The sequence below is a fragment of the Carcharodon carcharias genome, chromosome 6 (assembly GCF_017639515.1).
Source record: "Carcharodon carcharias isolate sCarCar2 chromosome 6, sCarCar2.pri, whole genome shotgun sequence".
In the NCBI taxonomy this organism is placed as follows: domain Eukaryota; kingdom Metazoa; phylum Chordata; class Chondrichthyes; order Lamniformes; family Lamnidae; genus Carcharodon; species Carcharodon carcharias.
The window spans coordinates 142,678,878-142,697,794 of NC_054472.1; the positions used below are offsets into that span (position 1 = coordinate 142,678,878).

At 43.2% G+C, this 18,917-nt stretch overlaps 1 protein-coding gene across 4 annotated transcripts in view; it reads left to right on the forward strand.

The window, feature by feature from the left end:
• LOC121279373 (transmembrane protein 241-like) overlaps window positions 1–18,917 on the forward strand; it is a 218,613-nt gene that overhangs the window by 29,751 nt on the left and 169,945 nt on the right. For all 4 annotated transcript variants that reach the window (XR_005943375.1, XM_041190569.1, XM_041190571.1 and 1 more), the window contains 4 exons: window positions 2,874–2,951; window positions 7,589–7,614; window positions 8,717–8,768; window positions 17,881–17,929. Coding sequence is in view for 3 of the 4 variants with exons in the window: in XM_041190569.1 (XP_041046503.1) it covers window positions 2,874–2,951; window positions 7,589–7,614; window positions 8,717–8,768; window positions 17,881–17,929 (205 nt within the window). In the remaining variant the exon portion in view is untranslated. The remainder of the gene's footprint in view (window positions 1–2,873; window positions 2,952–7,588; window positions 7,615–8,716; window positions 8,769–17,880; window positions 17,930–18,917) is intronic.

The window sequence follows — 18,917 nt, forward strand, 5'->3', positions numbered from 1 at the left end:
GATCCTACCTGGAATTCAGTAGCAAGATTAAAGGTTGGTGTTGTTTTCCTTGGAACAGAGGAAGCTGAGGGGAGAATTGATTGAGGTGTACAAGGTTGTGAGAGACTAGATTGAGACTATTCCCTTAGCAGAGAGGTCAGTGACTATGAAGCATTGATTTAAAGTGATTGGTAAAAGAATTGGAGGAGAGATGAAGAAAAGGTGCTTTCACCCAGAGGGTGTTAGGGGCCTGGAACTCACTGCCTGAAAGAGTGGTAGAGGCAGAAAATCTCAACTCATTTAAAAGTTATCTGGAAGAGCACCTGCAGGGCTACAGACCAAGTGCTAGAAATGGGATTAGGTCGGGTGGCTCATTTCTCAGCCGGTGCAGACACAATGGATGAAGTGGCCTCCTTCTGTGCCATACATTTTCTAAGTTTTCTATATATCTGAAAAGGAAGAATGTGCAGGGATGTGGAGAGAGGCCGGAGAAGTGGCAATATGCCAATTGCTCCTTAGGAGAGCCAGCATGGACATAATGGGCCGAATCCCCCCTCTTGTGCTGTAACAGTTCTATGATTCTATTAGGTCAAATTAGTAAAAGGTGAGGCATGAAGAGATTTGTCTTCATGTAGAGTGAGATCAAACATGTCATCTAGATTTTGAGCAGAATGGTGGAAACAGAATCCCTAGAATCATTTAAGAAACAATTAGATACAGCAATTGGGAGAAAATAAGGTTGTTCTGGATAAATATATTCAAATAGCCAAATGGCCTTCCTAATTCGTAAGTATCTTCTGAGCTGTCAGCTCATCTTAATTGTTTTCTATGTCAAGTTTGCGATTGGTTTCAGACCTGCCATCCAAATAATCCTGATTGGCTGTGGCATTTTCACTCCTGCTGGCCTGGTTCTGTTCCTTTCAGCCCAACCCTCTGTCTATTCTGAATGGGTCCCTATCCTTCAGCACACGTCTGATTGGATGACAGTGACAGCATCCAATACCAGTGGTGTAAAGTGATTTTTCTTGTAAAACACTGACTAGCTTGGACTCGACTGCAGCAGTTCAAGAAGGCAGCTCACCACCATCTTCTCAAGGGCACCTAGGGTTGGGCAATAAATGCTGGCCTAAATGAATGAATAAAAGAAAAGCCTGACACATTGTTTAAACCCTCATTTTAAGCACTGACAGCATCCAAATGTACACCAGGTTTTTGTAACAAGTTTCCTGTTAGACACAGCATTTTCAGAAAATCCATATACACCGCATCCACCACATTTTCTTTATTCAATCAGCCAAGCCCTTGAGTCAAACATTGCGCTTAACAAATCCATGCCTCTTGTATCACTAACAAAATAGTTATCCTGGAAAGCTCCATGCAGCAGCCCTGTAAATGGAATTGTTTGACAGTCTAATGATCTGTTTTGGAAGAGGGAAAAGTATTCTTTGGTTAGAATGTGTTCATATTATATACGCCACTTTAAAGATAAATATTAAAGATGCCCATCTCCAGTCAGAAGTGGAACTGCTTCACTTTGAAATATTTGTTTAAGTGAGTCACTTCTAATGTTCACTATCATCAGGAACCTGGGAAGCCCAGCAGAATTATTTAGTTACAGATGTAAAGGCAGCTTCTCATCTCAAGTGATCACAAAATATTACAGATGAGCAAGGCCTTTCAACCCATTGTAATTCACCCATCCAGGAAGACCCTAAAATCTCCACATTGCAGCCATGTATTTGTTCAATGATTACAGTTATTTGTGATCATTCCATGCATTGATCACTCTGTGTGAGGGAGAATATCCTGGTCAGTCCTGAATTTATTTTTTACTAGATTGATCCTATGTTTCCTAGTCTTATTCACCCAATTTACTTTAAAGTAATATCCTGGAGTTACCTTTCCCATCCCTAACCACCTTTTACAAATGTTCATTCAGTTACCTCTTGGATGCCTTCTTTTCAGAGAGAAAAGACCAAGTTTCCACATATCTTAGACTGTTGATATTACCAGACCACTTCTTGGTGCTTCTCTGCACTCTCCTGGCACTGGTCTCACTTATACCTTTGTGACCGCAATGAGATACAACATTTAAGGTGCAGTTTGACCGGAGTATTTACAGACTTCCTCTGACCTATATTCTACAATTTTAGTTATGTAGCTTGATATCCTATTAGTTTTATAGATTGTTGCTGCAGCTTGGCTGGATGTGTCGAGTCTCCTAAAACTTATAAATCTCTTTGAACTCCAACCAGAGCTATGTCAACACCATTCATGGGGTACATACGTCTTCCATTTTTACCTCCTTGTAACAATACTTCACATTCCATTCTTCTATTGTTATGATTCCATTAACCTGTGGCTTAAAAAGTCCAGTATATAAAAATGTGCCAGGCCAGGTTTCTCTTATTGCATGTGTAGCCTATTTCCTGTGGCCTTTGATGTTACTCTGTCTGGATAGGCTGTCCCTCTTGTTGGTTGCCAGCACTATAGATGTCTCAGTTTGCTTTCAGTTCTTAACAGTGCCATTAGGTGGAGTGCCAAGCATTCCTGATTGCTTAATGTCCTCTCAATTCAAGAGGCCTGCTTCATGCTGATACTAAAAATGAAAATAGCTTGGGCTTATTTAAGGTCGCTTAATTGTGCATGTGTGTATGAATCCAAATACGTTTAAAGCTCTTTTTTCCACCCTCCCTTTCCACTATTCAAATGGCAAGCGTAGTGCATCTGCAAAAGACTGGGCACTTCCAGTCAGGTCATGACTCTTTCTTAAATTCCCCTTTTCATAAACCATTCAGCTGTTTTTTTGAGATTTCAGAATTGCAGCAGGCTACTGTTAGTTTGGAAAGTGATGACCTTGATCTCTTCATTAACTTATTATTTATGTCTTCCAGCCTATTCCGTTCTTCTTGCTGCTTCAGAATACATCAGAGGTTATTGTCAGCATCTTCCTGAAAATTATCAGGAAAGAGGTACAGACTAATAGTGGTAGTGTTTTCCTTTTGATGAGCTGTTTTGGGACAGATTTTTTTTTGTTTTAAACATTCAGTATGGGATTGGGCAGGAAAAGACTAGCTACTCCATTAAGCTTGCCCCACACCATGATAGCCAGAGCTATCTAAGCACTTCCTAGAAGGGAAAAACAATAAAAATTGGGAAATGCGAATACTGGTCCAAACAGGTCTTGTATATCTTAAAATGGAACACCAGTAAAACTGTGAAATAAGAGTACTGGTTTGAACTGTTTTTTTCCTTCTGGGTTCCTGTCTCCCTCACCATATGTTGGACCTTTATTTATTAACTACATTGAAATTCCTGAATACATTGGCAAATGCTTCCGTATTTCTAGAGAATGATGTTTTGGTGGTCTAAATATCCAAATGTTGATGTGCTATCATTTTGCTACAATTGACCCTGGTTTCAGCATAGCTTGAACTCCTAACTTTAGTATAGCTGGCTGTACCAGTTCTTCTAGAATTTTGTCCCTGTTTAACTTTCACTCACATCCTGCACAAACAATAGCTTGAATATCCTTTCATGTAATGCTAGCTCCAGTATAACAGCTATTGCTAGCACATGAATGGAGTCTCATGAACCTCATTAAAAGTACAAGTATAATCTGCCACCCTTGGGCTTTTAGACTGATGTTGGTAATGAATTGATGTATGTGCACTAAAGAAGGTGAGTTAAACCCTTTGCAAGCTTTCATGTGATCCAATGTTCAAAGTGGGTCAGTATAATTTGCCAGCTATCAGTGAAGCTGTGCCATTTAAATGCCATTTCATTTTTGCCGAACCAACGTTGTGACACTGAAAAGAAAAATCCTGCAGTCACTGGAAATCTAAAATAAAAAAATGAAAATGCTACATGTGGGCAGCAAGTTTGGCCATAGCCATGAAGGGAAAAGACAGGTTAGCATTTTTAAGTTTAGAATGCTTGTCAGAACTTGAACCAGAATACCCAACACCCTTAATAGGACTGAACAAAATGGAAAGGGGAGAGAGAGAGAACGAGGTGGAAATTAAGAGTGACCCTTGTCACAGAGAGGAGTTGATTAGGTTTAATGGTGAGTAGCTTTTCTAATGAGGTGAAAAACTGGTAGGTACCATACAAAAAGTCTCTCAGTGAGGCAGTGGAAAGATATTAAAAGAACAAAAGGGCATGAAATTAGCTCACATAATTAAAGGGTCTCACACACAAATAAAATCCAAAACTGAGGTGAATGGAACATGAACGTGCATTGGGCCTTGCCAGGCTACAGGAGAGCAGCACTGTGACTATCAAATAAAGTATGTTAGATTGGAAGGAATTACAAGCAACTTATGTTCAGACATAAGCAGTTTGGCCTCTGTCGTCTCCATGCCAAAAACTAAACCAATCACCATAGATATGTGTGTTCTACTGTTAGCGGGTGACTGCGGTATCAATGCTTACTTTGCACCAGATTTGCAAGCCACTCTTGATTTCTTTGATTCTGCATACAAGAAACTTGGCCTGTCCTTGAATGATGCATAAAGAAAACCCATGGTCCATAATAAGTTTAAACCCACACCTGGTGAGGCAAATATTCCACATCCCTTATATTTTGAAGGAGAGACTCTGGAATTTGTTGAGCACTTCCCATAACTTGACAGCCACCTCTCTCAAAAGGCCACCATCAATGAGGAGATCCAATACTGGCCTTCTACAAACAAAGTCCTTGTTGACAACAAAGACCTCTTCAAGTCAACAGAAGTTCTAGCGTACAGTGCAGCCGGCGTCGCCACATTCCAGTGTTGCAGTGGGATCTGGATTGTATATCAGTGACACATAAAAGAGGGTGAGAGAAATTCCAGCAGCAATGCCTCAGCCACATTCTCTGGATTCAACGGGAGGACCGTCAAACAAATACTAGTGTACTTGTTGAAGCCAGTCCACAAGCATTAGGGCAAAGCTCCTGCAAAATCAACTTTGGGCCAGACACTGTATCCGGAGGGCTGAAAACTGTCTCCCCTGTCAGGTCCTGTTTACTCAACTCTCAAGTGGCCAATGTTCCAGGGGAGGGTAAAGAAAATGCTTCTAAAGTTCTCCTTGTGGCGGGGCAGCATTGATGTTAATGACTGGGAGGAGCTTGCTACGAGTTGTTCAGAACGGCGACATTCATCCATCAAGCTGCATCATGCTTTGTGTCCCAACGTCTCAATGATGAGGCAGAGTGGCAGCAGAGAAGAAAAGAAAAGGAAGCAAAACCTGCACTCCAGATCCCATGTACCTGAAGATCTTGAGTCAAGAATTGCCGTGCTCGGTCACATGCAAATACATACACCACAAAGGAAAGTTGTTGGGACTTGTGAGAAAGTCAGAGCTGACCCTTCCTACTGTTGAGGTGAGAAGCTGAGTTATTCGCTGATCATTCCATAGTGTTTAGCTCCATTTGGAACTCTACCAATAATGAAGAAGCCCATGCCAGCCTACAGCAGCCAATAACATACAGCTTAGGATGACTAGTGGCAGGTGATATTCATAGCACAAATGCCAAGCAATAACCATTCTAACAAGAAAAGGCCAAAACACCTTTGCTTGAACTTCAGTGGCACTACCATCACTGAATTACCCAGCATCAATATTGTGCAGCCACCATTGCCCAGAAGGCTAATTGAACCAGCCATATCAACAATGAGCTACAGAAGAGCAAGCACAGAGTTTGGATGCTCTGCAAATTACTGCCTAATTCTCAGATTCTAAATAATCTGCAAGGCTCAAGTCAGGAGTATGATTGACATTCAGCACTTACCTGAATGAGTATAGCTGAAACAACACTTGAGAAAGTAAACACCGTACAGGACAAAACTCTGTCACTGAGTTTGATTAACACCCACCACCCACCTCCACCATAAGCACACTGTGGCTTAATTCAATGGCACATCCCAATCCCACCAAAAAGGATAGAAGCAGCAATATGTTAGGAAACCATCACCACCACTCTCTTTCAAGTTACATGTCATTTTAACTTGGAAGTATGCCATTTCTTTGTTATTGGGTCAAATGCCTGCAATTTCCTGTCTAATGTTATAATGCTCCCACAAAAGATTACAAGGACAGTAGCCATCACAATCACTACCTTTGGGGAGGCTAGAGAAGGAGAGTACAAGTGTTTTTCCCAGCATCATCCACATGCCAGTGACAGAATCATAAACACTTGGAAAATGGACAATAAAAAATGAATGCAACAATATGGTTCTAGGACATGGTTTTGAATCTGTTGCACTTGTTTACTGAGCACCTTCTCTCACTGAGGATTTTTAGGATTCAAAGTAAAATGTGGCAGCCTCAATCTAATTTCTAATAAGCACAAATTGACAGTGCAAAATAATGCAGAGTCCAGGATTGAATTAGCACTTGTCCCTTGCAGGAGCCAGAAGAATAGCCAATAAAAAGTGTTGTGCTGTTGTACAAGATGGTGCTTCTCTTTGAGCAGGATCAGAACATGTTGCAAAGCGCAGAATTTTGCCATCGGCAAGTGGGGTGGCAGGGCCCGCTTGCTGACGTGGGATGATGTCGGACGGAACTCCTGACGTCACCCCGCACCATTTAAATTTTCAGGAAGGCGGGGGTGCAGCAAAATCAGCTGGGCACCCGCCGACCTGTCAGTGGCCAAATGAGGCCATTGACTGGATCGATTAAGCAATTGAAGGACCTGCCTGGCCAACCTTAAGGTTGGTGGGCAGGCCAGGAGCCCCGGCGGCAAATAGAAACAGGAGCCCCGGCGGCAAATAGAAAAAACATGAAACCTCATCCACTGGCGGGACAATGTTTCATGTAGGGTTTTAAATATTTTAATAAAGTTGTTATGGAATTATGAACATCTCCCAACTCATGTGACATTGTTACATGAGGAGACATGTAAGGGAATTTTTTTTTTCTATTTTTAATATTGTTGAAAGTAGAGTCGATCTCCCTGAGGTTGCACTTAGCCCCAGGGAGATTTGCGCTCTTTCGTGTGCATGCGCGAAAGAGCACACTCTCGATTTTAAGGATCCCACCCCCCCCCTCCCGCCTGCACAGGGAGAGCACAGCCCTTCCCTGCGAACGTCACGCTAGGCGAGCCCTAATTGGCCCGCCCGCGCAAAATGGTGCCGCAGCCCGCAATTGGGGGCACCGATTGGAAGTGCACCTGCACGCGCCAGCACAACAACTCCCCTCCACTCCGAAGGGGGGAAATTCTGCCCCTGCTGTCTGTATTTACATTCCTTGCCCTTGTGAACACAAAAGCTATGTGGGAAGGTTAGAAGAAATTATTCTCCCAAAGGGTTATTGAAATGTGGAGTCCATTACAACAAGTGGCTTTTAAAATGGTGAATTTTGACAGTCAAGTGGGGATTAGATTAACACTTGAAGAAAACTATTAAACGATATTTGAAAAAAGTAAGGAAATGTGATTATAATAGATGGCTTCACTGTAGAGTCAGTACCACCAGATAGGTCAGATTTTCTCATCTTGTGTTATGATTTCTATGTTTCACATTTGGACATGTTCCTCTTAAATGTTGATCTTGTGTTAATGAAATTTTTTTTAAAAATGATCATTGACTGCAGCTTTTAATTGTGATTTTTAATTTCTTTTACACAGAAATTGTCTTTGATTAAATTTCTCAGGTAAGTTTGTTCAGTACCATTGCCCATATCTGTCAAATGTCATTATTAGGATTACAAGTGAATGGATTTTTGTTGAATGTTGAACTGTTTTGGGGGAGCACTGTAGTATAAAATGGAGTAAACGTAGGAAAATGCCAGAAGAAGTAAGAGAAAACTAACTGTGTGACCTTCAGATGCAAGCTCAAATTATAAAGTCTTGGACTGATCACCAAAAGGCTTTTAGGCTTTTGGAACCAGCAGTTTAAAGCAGTCTGTGCTTTTAAAAAAAAATCTGGAGTCAATATCTTGATGTTTCCACACGATGTTCAATTTGTTAAATTCAGTTTGATCAAAATTTTCCTCAAGTCAGTGGGTAAATCTATACCCGGATGCAGCTGAACTATGTAATGAGGGGTTTGCAAGTGTAATTTCTGATCTGTGCTCAGTTAGTTAATCTTGGAAACTACAATTCACCCCAATGCTATTGTCATGGGTGCCAATGGACAGTGAATAAGAAAATATCACCAGGATCCCCATTCTTGATTACAGTAACCCTTGCTGGAAAATGTACATGAAGGTGAGTGAATACAGTGGACTTTTGTGCTAATACCCAGTACAATACAATCATGTCAGCAAGCCTTGTCCAGGCTTATGTGGTGTACCCACCAAAGCAAGGTATCTGGAGGGCTGCTTGAACCCTTGGAACTACACCATAGTATAAGTCAGAACCTTATTGCACGTTAAACCAGTTGAAGGTGAATCCAGAAAAACTTCGAACAGTTTTGAGGATCTGGAGTGAGATACTACAGCAGATGACAGATGCAGAGCAATTGAGGTCGGCAAACAAGATACAGACTTGCAACAAAAATTATTGTTTCAGCAAAAGGGGCACAGTATTAGCATGTAAAAGATAAAATCCTGCCAAATTTAAAAACTGGCAGAGCAAGTTTGATGGGTCAAATGACTATTTTGTGAAAGCAACCTTTTAACCATTTATCTATACCACACAGACTATACTGAATTCCATTGCTAAGGAATTATTAGCTCCTGATCTCAGTGGTATAGGGGGAAAAACACAGCTGGAGCTTCCTAATTTTTTTCTAACCGACTCCTTTTCTTTCAGCGAGTTGATGATTCTCATAGCTGCTGTCATTTTGCCATTGAATGACCCTCAGGTAAGTGAGTGGCCTCTGCCTATGCACTATTTACCTCAGTCACCGTGTTTGTCACTATTCAAATGTTCAGAGGAAACAAGTTCTCAGTCATAAGTTATGTTTCATGCATCATGTCCATATGCTGTTAAGGTTTATCGGTGTGCTTTACAATGTGCTGCGATGCAAAAACTTTTGAGAACAATTTATGAATGATATTTATATCTATGCTCTATCAATTAATCAAAAATGTTTGATTAAAGATGATTTTAAATAGTTGTTTGGTAGTACAGAACTTGAGTATTGCTGAAAAAAAGAGACAAGCTATCAAAGCTTTTTGCACTCATCAAGATAGTTTGTAAGAAATTACCAATGATGACGGGAACAACAATTTATACTGCATGAGAAGAAAGTGCTGATTGGTTGACAAGTGGGCTCTGGTGGAGATATTGCCATGGAGAATGTGGCATGTAATAGTTAGCTGCCCAGCTTTGTTCAGATTCAAACTAGCCAGGTCGACTCTAGTCAAAGCCTTGCTCTGAGGAAAGAACCAGGGAATTACTGACCCCTAAGCTTTTGTTTAGTTTTTAAAAAGGCGCAGGGTATGGACATGTTCCTTCTGTCTACAAAGGGCAGGACCTTGTGTGAATATATGTGGCTTCTAGCATGTGTAAGTGAGCTACCGTGTGAGCCCGACTGATGATCTTGAATTGGTTTTCAGCGTAATACTTAGCGCAATCATGATGGTTTAGCAGGTGTTCTCTAATCGCAGAATCACATCTAATGTTGGACACTATGGGCAGAATTTTCTGCCTGTTGGGCGGGCACGGACCCGATCAGTGCCCGCAATCAAGGCTGATGACTGTCTTGCTGCCCTCCTCAAGGAAGTGGCAGCACGGCGGGAGGTGTTGGTTGCCCAGGATGGGAGGAGGAGGCCCCCCCACATGACCAAATGTGCCTGGGAGAAGGTGGCGGAGGTGGTGAGCTCCCGTGATGTGGTGCGGCGTACCTGGGTCCAGCGCTGTAAGCGCTTCAACGATTTGTTGCGCTCTGGAAGAGTGAGTACCATGTTAGCATTGGGCATTTAACCCAGCAGGTAGCCTTAGCCTTTGAGGTCACCCCCCCACCCCAAGTCTTACTGTCGTGACTGCATTGAGTCATGTTGTGCATCTCTGTTACGCTGGGTGGCCAAGCAGATAGTGCCCATGCTTAGATCAGCCTGAGTGATTCATGAGGAGATGAGTTCTCCCCCGCACCATGCGTTGCTCTTAGTCGCACATGACTAGTCTGGGGGCAACCTGCAGGAGATGCAGCTAGATGCATACTCAGAACCCCAACACATGTCCTACTCACATTGATGAGATTGTGGAAGGGGAGCCTCAAGGTCTCGTGGCCAAGAACCATCAGCTGCCTTTGACACAGCATGTAGCTGCGCCTTCTTGCTAGGGAGCTAAAACCATGTGTTTCCTAAAGTGATGGACGTAGAATCCCTTCCTGTTTTGGTGGTGGTGGCAGCGGCAGGCACACTATCTTTGTGTGGCTGAACAGCAGTAGCAGGGAGAGGAGGCACTGGAGGCCTGATATGGGCCACTGTGGTTGGGGTGCGGCGTGCGCAGGCAGAGTCCATGTGCAATTTGCCGCAATGAATGGTTTTCTCTGTTTTTCAGGAGAAGAAGGCTCACAATGTGTGTGAGCGTCCGAGGACTGGAGGCGGCCAGCCCCAGCTCATGATGTTAAGCCATTTCGAGCAGGAGGCACTGGAGCTTGGAGGCGCCATGCGTCCAGGTCAACTGGTGTCGGTGAGGTTGGGGTGGAACAGCCAGGTATTTGAGGCCAACAGTGACATCCGCTATGCCCTCCCAACATCCATAGCACTGACGATTGTTTGATTTGTTATAGTTGCAACATTGCTCGGTCACAGACTGATAGAGTCAGAGGTGTGGATCATAGATACCTCCCTCGGCCCTTCGAAGATGTGCGCGTCAATCATCTTCCAAAGTCGCCTTATCCCATTTCCCAGCACTATCCCCATGGCATCGCAACTGCACATCTAATTATTTATTACATGTTGGGAGGGTTTCAGGTAGTGCGTTCCACATTCCTAACACACTGTGTGCAAATGTTGTTCATCACGTTACCTGTCAGCCTCATGCCCCTTACCTTAAATCTATGCCACCTAGTTACTGATTCCTCCGCCAAGGGGAAATGTTCCTTTCTGTTGACCCTATCAATGCCCCTCATAATGTTATAAACCTCAATAATGTCACCCCTCAATCTCCTCTGCTCCAGGGGAAATAACCCCAGTCTATGCTATGTCTCCTCATAAGTCAAAACTCTCCAGCCCAGCCAGCACCCTGGTCAGCGACCTCTGCACTCTCTCCACTCCAATCACATCCCTCTGGTGATGCGCATTTCACAACTGCATGCAGAACCAAAGCTTTGGCCTAGTTAGCATTTTCTGCACTTGGAACATGACCTCCCTGTTCCTATATTCTGTTTCTTGGCTAATAAAGGCAAGTGTAGCATTTACCTTCTTAAACACCTTATGTACCTGTCCCACCAACTTAATGGGCCTGTCAACATGCACTGCAAGGTCCCTCTGATCCTCCTTACTTTCCAGGGTCCTACCATTCCTCATATATTCCTGTGCCTTGTTTGTCCTGCCCAAGTGCATCATCTCACACTTATTCACGTAACATTCCATTTGGCATTCCTTAGGCCGTCTGACCAGCCCGTCTGTATCCGCCTATAATGTAAGCCTGACTGTTTGCCACCCACCAATATTTGTGTCCATAAGCTTTGGAAGGTTGAATGCATAAAGAGCCAGGGGGAAAGGGATGAAGTGTGTCACTGTGTGCATGCTAACTGATCCACTGTCCTCGTGGTCAGCTGTGGATCTGGCAGATCCCTCCCAGGTGGGCCCAGCACAGGCTCCATGGGCCAGAGGACGACCGCCAAGGTCTTCGAGGCCAACAGGACAGCAGAGTCAGCAGGCTGGCTCAGATGTCACTCTGAGTGATGGGGCGGCACCAAGACTTAGCACCCGTAAATGTAAGCATAAGGCACCTTAAGCACACCACGAGTTTCTCACTGGTGCTTTTGTGTTGGCTCTAGATTAGAGACTTATTATTTGTTTCTGCGTGAATAACGTTTTGTTTTGCCTTTGTGAGAACTTATGAAAATTAAAACCAGATGTGTTACCATGGCTGAGGGTGGCTCCTTTGTTCTGCATTTGTATGTTTTTACATACATGCCATTCGTGTTTGAGTGGACATTGTGGTTTATGTCCAAAGCCCTTAGTTGCAGCTGATGACCTGGCAGATTTAGCACTTAAGTGCCGAGTATGGAAGCGCCAGGCAAGGCTGGTCCTCCTGATCCATTTGTGTGGAGCAAGCTGAAGGTTCATTGGATTAAAGTGCCCCCGGCGTCCCTGCCTCCTTGGTGTAGTCCCGGGTCAGCGTTTCTCCCCTCATCGTTCCCCTGTGCTTCCTCATCCTCAGAATCAGTGCTGGACTCATCATGTGCAGCCGCATCCACTGCATCAACGTCCACTGCGTCCCCCCTTTCCAGCACAAGATTGTGAAGAGCACAGCATGCGACCACTATCACCGACACACGATCTGGAGGGTACTGGAGTGTGCCCCCTGAGTGGTCCAGGCATCGGAAGTGCATCTTGAGAAGACTGATGGCTCTCTCCGCCACAGCACTTGTGGAGGCATGGCTCCTATTATAGTGCTGCTCAGCTTCTGATATTGGATGGAGGAGAGGCATCATGAGCCATCTTCTGAGAGGAAAATCCTTGTCACCCAGCAACCATCCATCAAGCCAAGCAGGAGCACTGAAGAGCCCCGGCACCTGGGAGTATCTGAGGATGTAGGCGTCATGGGACCTGCCTGGGTACCTTGCACAGACTTGTAGAATCAGCATCCTGTGATCACACACTATCTGCACAATCATGGAGTGGAAGCCCTTCCTGTTGACAAAGGCACTGGGCTCACCTGCTGGCACCTTGATGGCCACATGTTTGCAGCCTATAGCACCCTGGACTTGGGGGAAGCCAGCCATGGCTGCAAAGCTTCTGGTTCACTGTGTCTGGCTTGCCTGGTCCCAACAGTAGTGGATGAAGATCAATGCATGCCTGAACAAAATGTCTGTGACCTGCTTGATACAAGTGTGGACAGCTGATTGGGAGACATCACAAAGATTACCCACCGAGCCCTGGAAGGAACCAGAGGCATAGAGGTTGAGGGCAACTGTGACCTTCAGAGTCACTGGCATGGGATGTCCGCCCACACAGTTCGGGGTGATCTCAGAGCCAATCATCTGACAGATGTTGTTGACTGTCTCCCTTGACAGTCAGACCCTCCTTCGGCACTGCACCTCAGTCATATTGAGGTAGCTGCTTTGCCGTCTGTATACCCTGGCAGCAGGATAGTGGGGTCTTCTGCAGCCCCTTCCACCTTGGACAACCTCTTGGCCCTGTGACCCTTGTGCATGCGCTTGGCCTCCCAAAGATGGCTCCACTGGAGGCTGATTGTCCACTCCTGGCCTCCTCCTTATTCTAGCCCTCCCTTTCTACTCCAAGGAGTTGCCTCCAGTGGACATTTCAGAACTTGTACCCAGGCTAAATGGAGGCCTCCGGAAAGCTGCAGGCCCGTTAAAGATTCCTGACTGCAGGGTGCTGACCTAAAGGTTCAAAGTACACAGAAAGCTGCTGGAATTCATTCTGAATTGTTACAGATCACACAGGCAAGTTTTAAAAAACATTCTGCAATAAATACTCACAGACCAAATTGACAACCCCACTGAGCCCTCTTATCCCGCCTGTGGATGAGTTTCATCAAAAAGTCTCTTACCTGCCTGCCCGTTGCGCCCGTGCGCCGACCCGAAGATCGCACGGGCGGCTGAAAATCACCATCGATTGACGATTTAAGGGCCTTACCTAGTTGTTAATTAATGGCTGGCGCACATCGAGCTTCATCGAGCCCCCCCCGCATGTCAAGCAGAAAATTCTGCCCAGTGTTTTGAGTTTTGCAAGCACAGACTGAATGGGACATATGCACCAATGATTGACGGATTGGATCAAATAGCTGATCCATTTGGCTGTTTGCAACAGGCAAAGTACTAACCGTATCCAACCATCCTGCTTGCCAACCAATCAGCATCCTCCTAGGAGTAGGGAAGATAATGGTGTAGTGGTAATGTCACTGGACTAGTAATCCAGAAGCGCAGGCTAATACTTTGGGAATATGGGTTCAAATCCCACTACGACAGCTGGTGGAATTTGAATTCAATTAATAAACCTTGAAAATAAAGCTAGTCTCAGTAATGGTGATAGTTGTAAAAACCTGTCTGGTTCACTAATGTCCTTCAGGGAAGGAAATCTGACATCCTCTCCCAGTCTGGTCTACATGTGACGCCAGACGCACAGCAATGTGGTTGACTCTTAATTGCCCTCTGAAATGGCCTAGCAAGCCACTCAATTCAAAGGTAATTAGGGATGGGCAGCAAATGCTGGTCTTGCCAGTTACACCCACATCCCATGAAAGAATTTTTTTTAAAAATGCTGTATAAATTATCGTTTCCCCATTACTGTTGGTAATTTCTTGTAAGATCTCATGATATGTGCTTTGATAGCTTGTTTCATTTTTCAGCAATGATGGTTTTCTTCATTTTCCCCAACAAATCAAAAATAATTTCTTGTTTAGTATCAAGTTTACGGACTGAGTAACTCGGGATAAATTGAATTATGCCACTGTTCCCAAATATGTTAGTTTGAGAAAAAAGCCAGTCAGAATGAATAATGTCTGTGCACTTTAGAATGATTCTTTATCCATAACACACATTGATGTTATAATTAGATCCTGATAATTAATCTAAATTTATACTTTTTTGTATTTTTTAACTGCTGGATTTGTGCTCTAAGGATTAAAACAGCTGAAAAATCTAGTAGTTGGCGATGCAATAAAGTGGACTTCCTTCACATGAAATAAAAGACAACACTTTCTAAACCAGAATAAATAGCAACAGAAAATACTAGAAATACTCAGCAAGTCTGGCATCATCTGTGGAGAGGGAAACAGAGTTAACAAGCTGACATTTCTTTCGTCTGTGTCGGTGGGCATGCCAGTTTGTCAGCATTTTACCACCTGTTTCCATACCATTTTGAAACGAACTGGATTGGGGGTTTCAGGATGACAACCTAAAGAGTCTAATCAGGTCACTCTGCTGTTACCGACTGCAATGTTCCCTTTGGCACGTGGGTCCCCCACTGAGGCCAAAACACAGCCAAGGGATGGAGACTGCCACTGAGCAGCAAATCTGAGGGTGGCAGAGGTGCTTGCATCCACCCTGCAAGGAAACCCCCTCCACCCTGCATCCACCTTGGTCATAGCAGCCGTGGTCACTGGCCATCTAGAGGAAGGGTCACCTTTCCACAATGACAGTTTGGCAGCTGTGGCCTCTTTGTATTTATAAAAGGACACTCAGAGAGTCCCTCCAACTTGGGGCTCAATCGCTGTGTCTCCTTCCTGTCCCGGCAGCTCCCACCTCTGACAGCGGGGCCACCAACTTTCAGCGCTTGAAGCCCTCTAGCCTTGGGAGGCCACCCATCATCTTTAGTTGGCCAGGCTTCCCTAGGCGACGGCTTTATTGGCCACCTCCTCCAAAGTTGCTCCCAGGGTCCTGCCATCACCCTGGGTTCCCAACCCAAAATTCTAACCCAGTATAAGGACCCTGGAATGCAAATGCAGCTCAACGTTTCTGTCCCGAGGAAAGATCATCGTCTGTAAAAATTGACTGTCTTTTTATTTCCACATCTGCCAGCCCTGCTGAGTATTTGCAGAATTTTCTGTTTTTATTTCAGATTTCCGGGATCTGCAGTATTTTGCTTTTTAACTTGCATCTTCATTATTCTGATATTGTTGACAGGATAAAGTAAATTACTGCCCTCCACCGGCCACAAGTAACTGTAATAAACACTTGGTCATTATAATAAAGCTACACCTTTGCCACCATCTGAGTGGCTTTATTTCAGTAACATCAATCCTCCAGATCGAAAAGAAACATTTTAAAACACAATTTAAAACACTATTCAGCTTGCTCCCTCATTCCTTCCCCTACTGCCTGTTTGTCCTACTTTTATTTTGCTGACTTTAATTTGACCTTTTTCATTTTAATTGAAACTATCCTATCTTTTTATCTCCAATAATAATGTATTTTCTTTCCCTCTGGGCTTCCACTATCTAATTAATGAGGTGGAATTAGCTTTTTTTTAAAGAAAATAAAACCTTTCTTCATCCATCAGAAAATTCATAAGCACGGAGTTAAAAGTTTGAGATTTTCTCACCTGGCAGAACAAGGAGATAAATCTACCAATGAGTAAAACTCCTGAGGTGATATAATAGCTGACCATTGGCAAAGCCTGCTTTCAGGATCCAGAATAAACTCATTTTCAACACTGGAAGGGTTAAACGTGCTTATCTCTTAGTGCTCTGTATATTATGGAGATAAAAATTGTGCCCAGATTGGTACCAAATCTTATTAACAATGAAATCCCAGGAGGAGACAATCTCCTTGAATGAACTTGGCTCAAATGCACGCAGGAGCAGAATTAGGGAAAGTTAAGCCTAGAAGATAATGGAATTAATATTCATTTCCATGCTCTAAATTAATTGCATCATCGAGTTGAACTGATTTCTGACGCGAGATCCGATCCTTGTCTCCCCACCCTCAACCCCCCCTTATGATCTCAGCTGAAAACTGGAGCACCTTGTGTGGGCAATTATATTAAAGAAGCGGTAGCTTATTACTTCAGGCCACAGCAAGCCCACGCACTGAAGTACTAATTACATAGCCTTTTAAGCCAAAACGATTCTAATTGAGCCTTGAGAATGCATGGCATATTTCTGTATGCATAGTGTGAAATTCAAATGTGTAAATTCATGTCTCCCCATGCTGTAATCCACTTCCTGTGTGAGCAAGACCTGATTCCAAGCCTCTGCTTGTGCTTCTGACAAACATCCTTGGATAAGAGTGAGAAACTTGCACAGTTTTTCTTCCACCTTTAACTCAGGGACGCAGAGGCCCGCTGTCACCATCAAAGGTTGACCGGTTTGAATCTCAGACCATTTGATTTGTATGGTTAAGTTCCTTGCCAATGTGAACACCTCTTTTAATTATCTAATTATTTAGAATGAGGTCGCTACAGCAAGTTCCACATTAAATTGGGTCCACAAATGCTCAGGTTTCTGGTGTTTCAACCAGTATTATCCATTTTTTTTAAGTATTGTAAAAACATTAAACTAGTAAACCATCCATCTTAATCCTGGTTAGGATTAGTACTAATTGCGTAAAGTAAAGCAGTAACCTTACATGAGAACTTTAAGAATGTATAATCTCCAGGGCCTCCGATCACTGGCTTGTGGCTACAAGTATACATGATGTAATAATGTACACCCACTTACAGCCAATTACTGTGCCCATGAGAGATGAGTTAATGCTTAAAGTGTTCTCTTCCTGCTTCCAGTCATTGGCTTAACAATATCTATTGATTTCAGATTTGTTGGCTGATATTGTTGGGGTATTTTAATTTAAGCCTTCACAGTGTATTTTGAGTTTAAATGTTCTGGAAAGCATTGCATGTGGATGGTATGCTACTTATATTCTGACCAATATAACAGTTACTTTAGATTATTCTGATAAATCTGCACATTAGCAGTGCTTGAGTTCTGATGCAGTTAATGTGGTGTAAATAAGTTGTGGCGAGAAGACAAATGGGGTGAATTTGTCAAGAAAGGAATGGGCTTGTGGCCCTAATAGCTTTTCCGTATTCCTAAAATTTATATGCAGTATTTTGAGAGCAGCATACATCAAAAAGCCAAATACTGTGAACACTGGAAATCTGAAACAAAAACAATACACTGGAAAAAAACTCAGCTTAGACAGCATTTGTGTAGAGAGAGAAAAACAGAGTTAACATTTCAGGTCTGTGACCTCTCATCAGGCATGTACATATTTCTGAATTGTTATTTAGTTTGCTTCTACTGCAGTTTCCTAGGATCCCCATGTAGGGGAGCTACAGAGCAACGAGTATGAATTTTCACAAACAGAAAAAAATGTACTTCCTCTGTTTCAGTTTGACCCAGGCGGCTATTTTTGGGTAGTGATGCACTGTGTGTGTGCTGGTAAGTTAAATGATTTTACCACGTCCTTGTGTACTCCTTTAATGAAGTTGAGATCAATATTATATTCTAAACGTTCTGTTTTTTTAGAAGAAATGTATACTTGCATTATGCTATTTTATATCTTAGTTTGAGTTTGGTATGTTTATTTTTGCTGATTTGCTATGCTTATGAAGTCATCTGTGCTTGTCGCATACGGTTCCACAGGTGCTGCCAGCATCCAGTGCATTTTCCAAGTTGTTGTCAACTGTCAGGAAGCTATTTTACCAGAGGAGGGCATTGGAGCCAAACACAGCCCTGCTCTCGCTTGAGAGCCACGCAGATGCACTCTCCAACTGAAGTCACTGAACGGCTTTGAGAAGCTCTAACCTCTGGCCAATTTTCTCTTGCCCTTTTTTTGCACCAACTTTGCACACACGCACACGCACGCACACACACACACACACACACACACAAAACACCATTCCTGAGCTCAGGGACACTGAGGACTATTGCATTGTCCCAGTTGCTATCCCGACTGCAATCAGCTAACTCAGTTTATCAGATTATGATTTCACCTGCTGATCTGCAGGATAGCTATACATTGATTTTTTTTCTTGAAATTATTAAATGCTTTGATGTATTAACTCATCAAAAGAAGACACGCAAATCCAATCCGTGCTGAAAAGCTATTTTTACTGTAAGACAGTGTTCGAAGAAAGTGCTATGGGCATCATGTTTCTGGTCAAATCATTTAACACACCTTTTTCAAAGCAGACTGTTAGTGTGCAAAGTCACTGTGATTAAGGCAATCTTGTTTTAGAGCATATTGGTTAGTATTACAGTAGACCACAATACTGCTGAACTATATGATTAAACTTGTAATATGAGTGTTTCACATTTAAAAAAAATAACTGTGCACGAACAATGATATTGAAGTGCATAATATATTAGGATGTTTTATTTTAGAAGAGAGCTAGCGTACAATCTTGCTGTTGATACGCACCAGCAA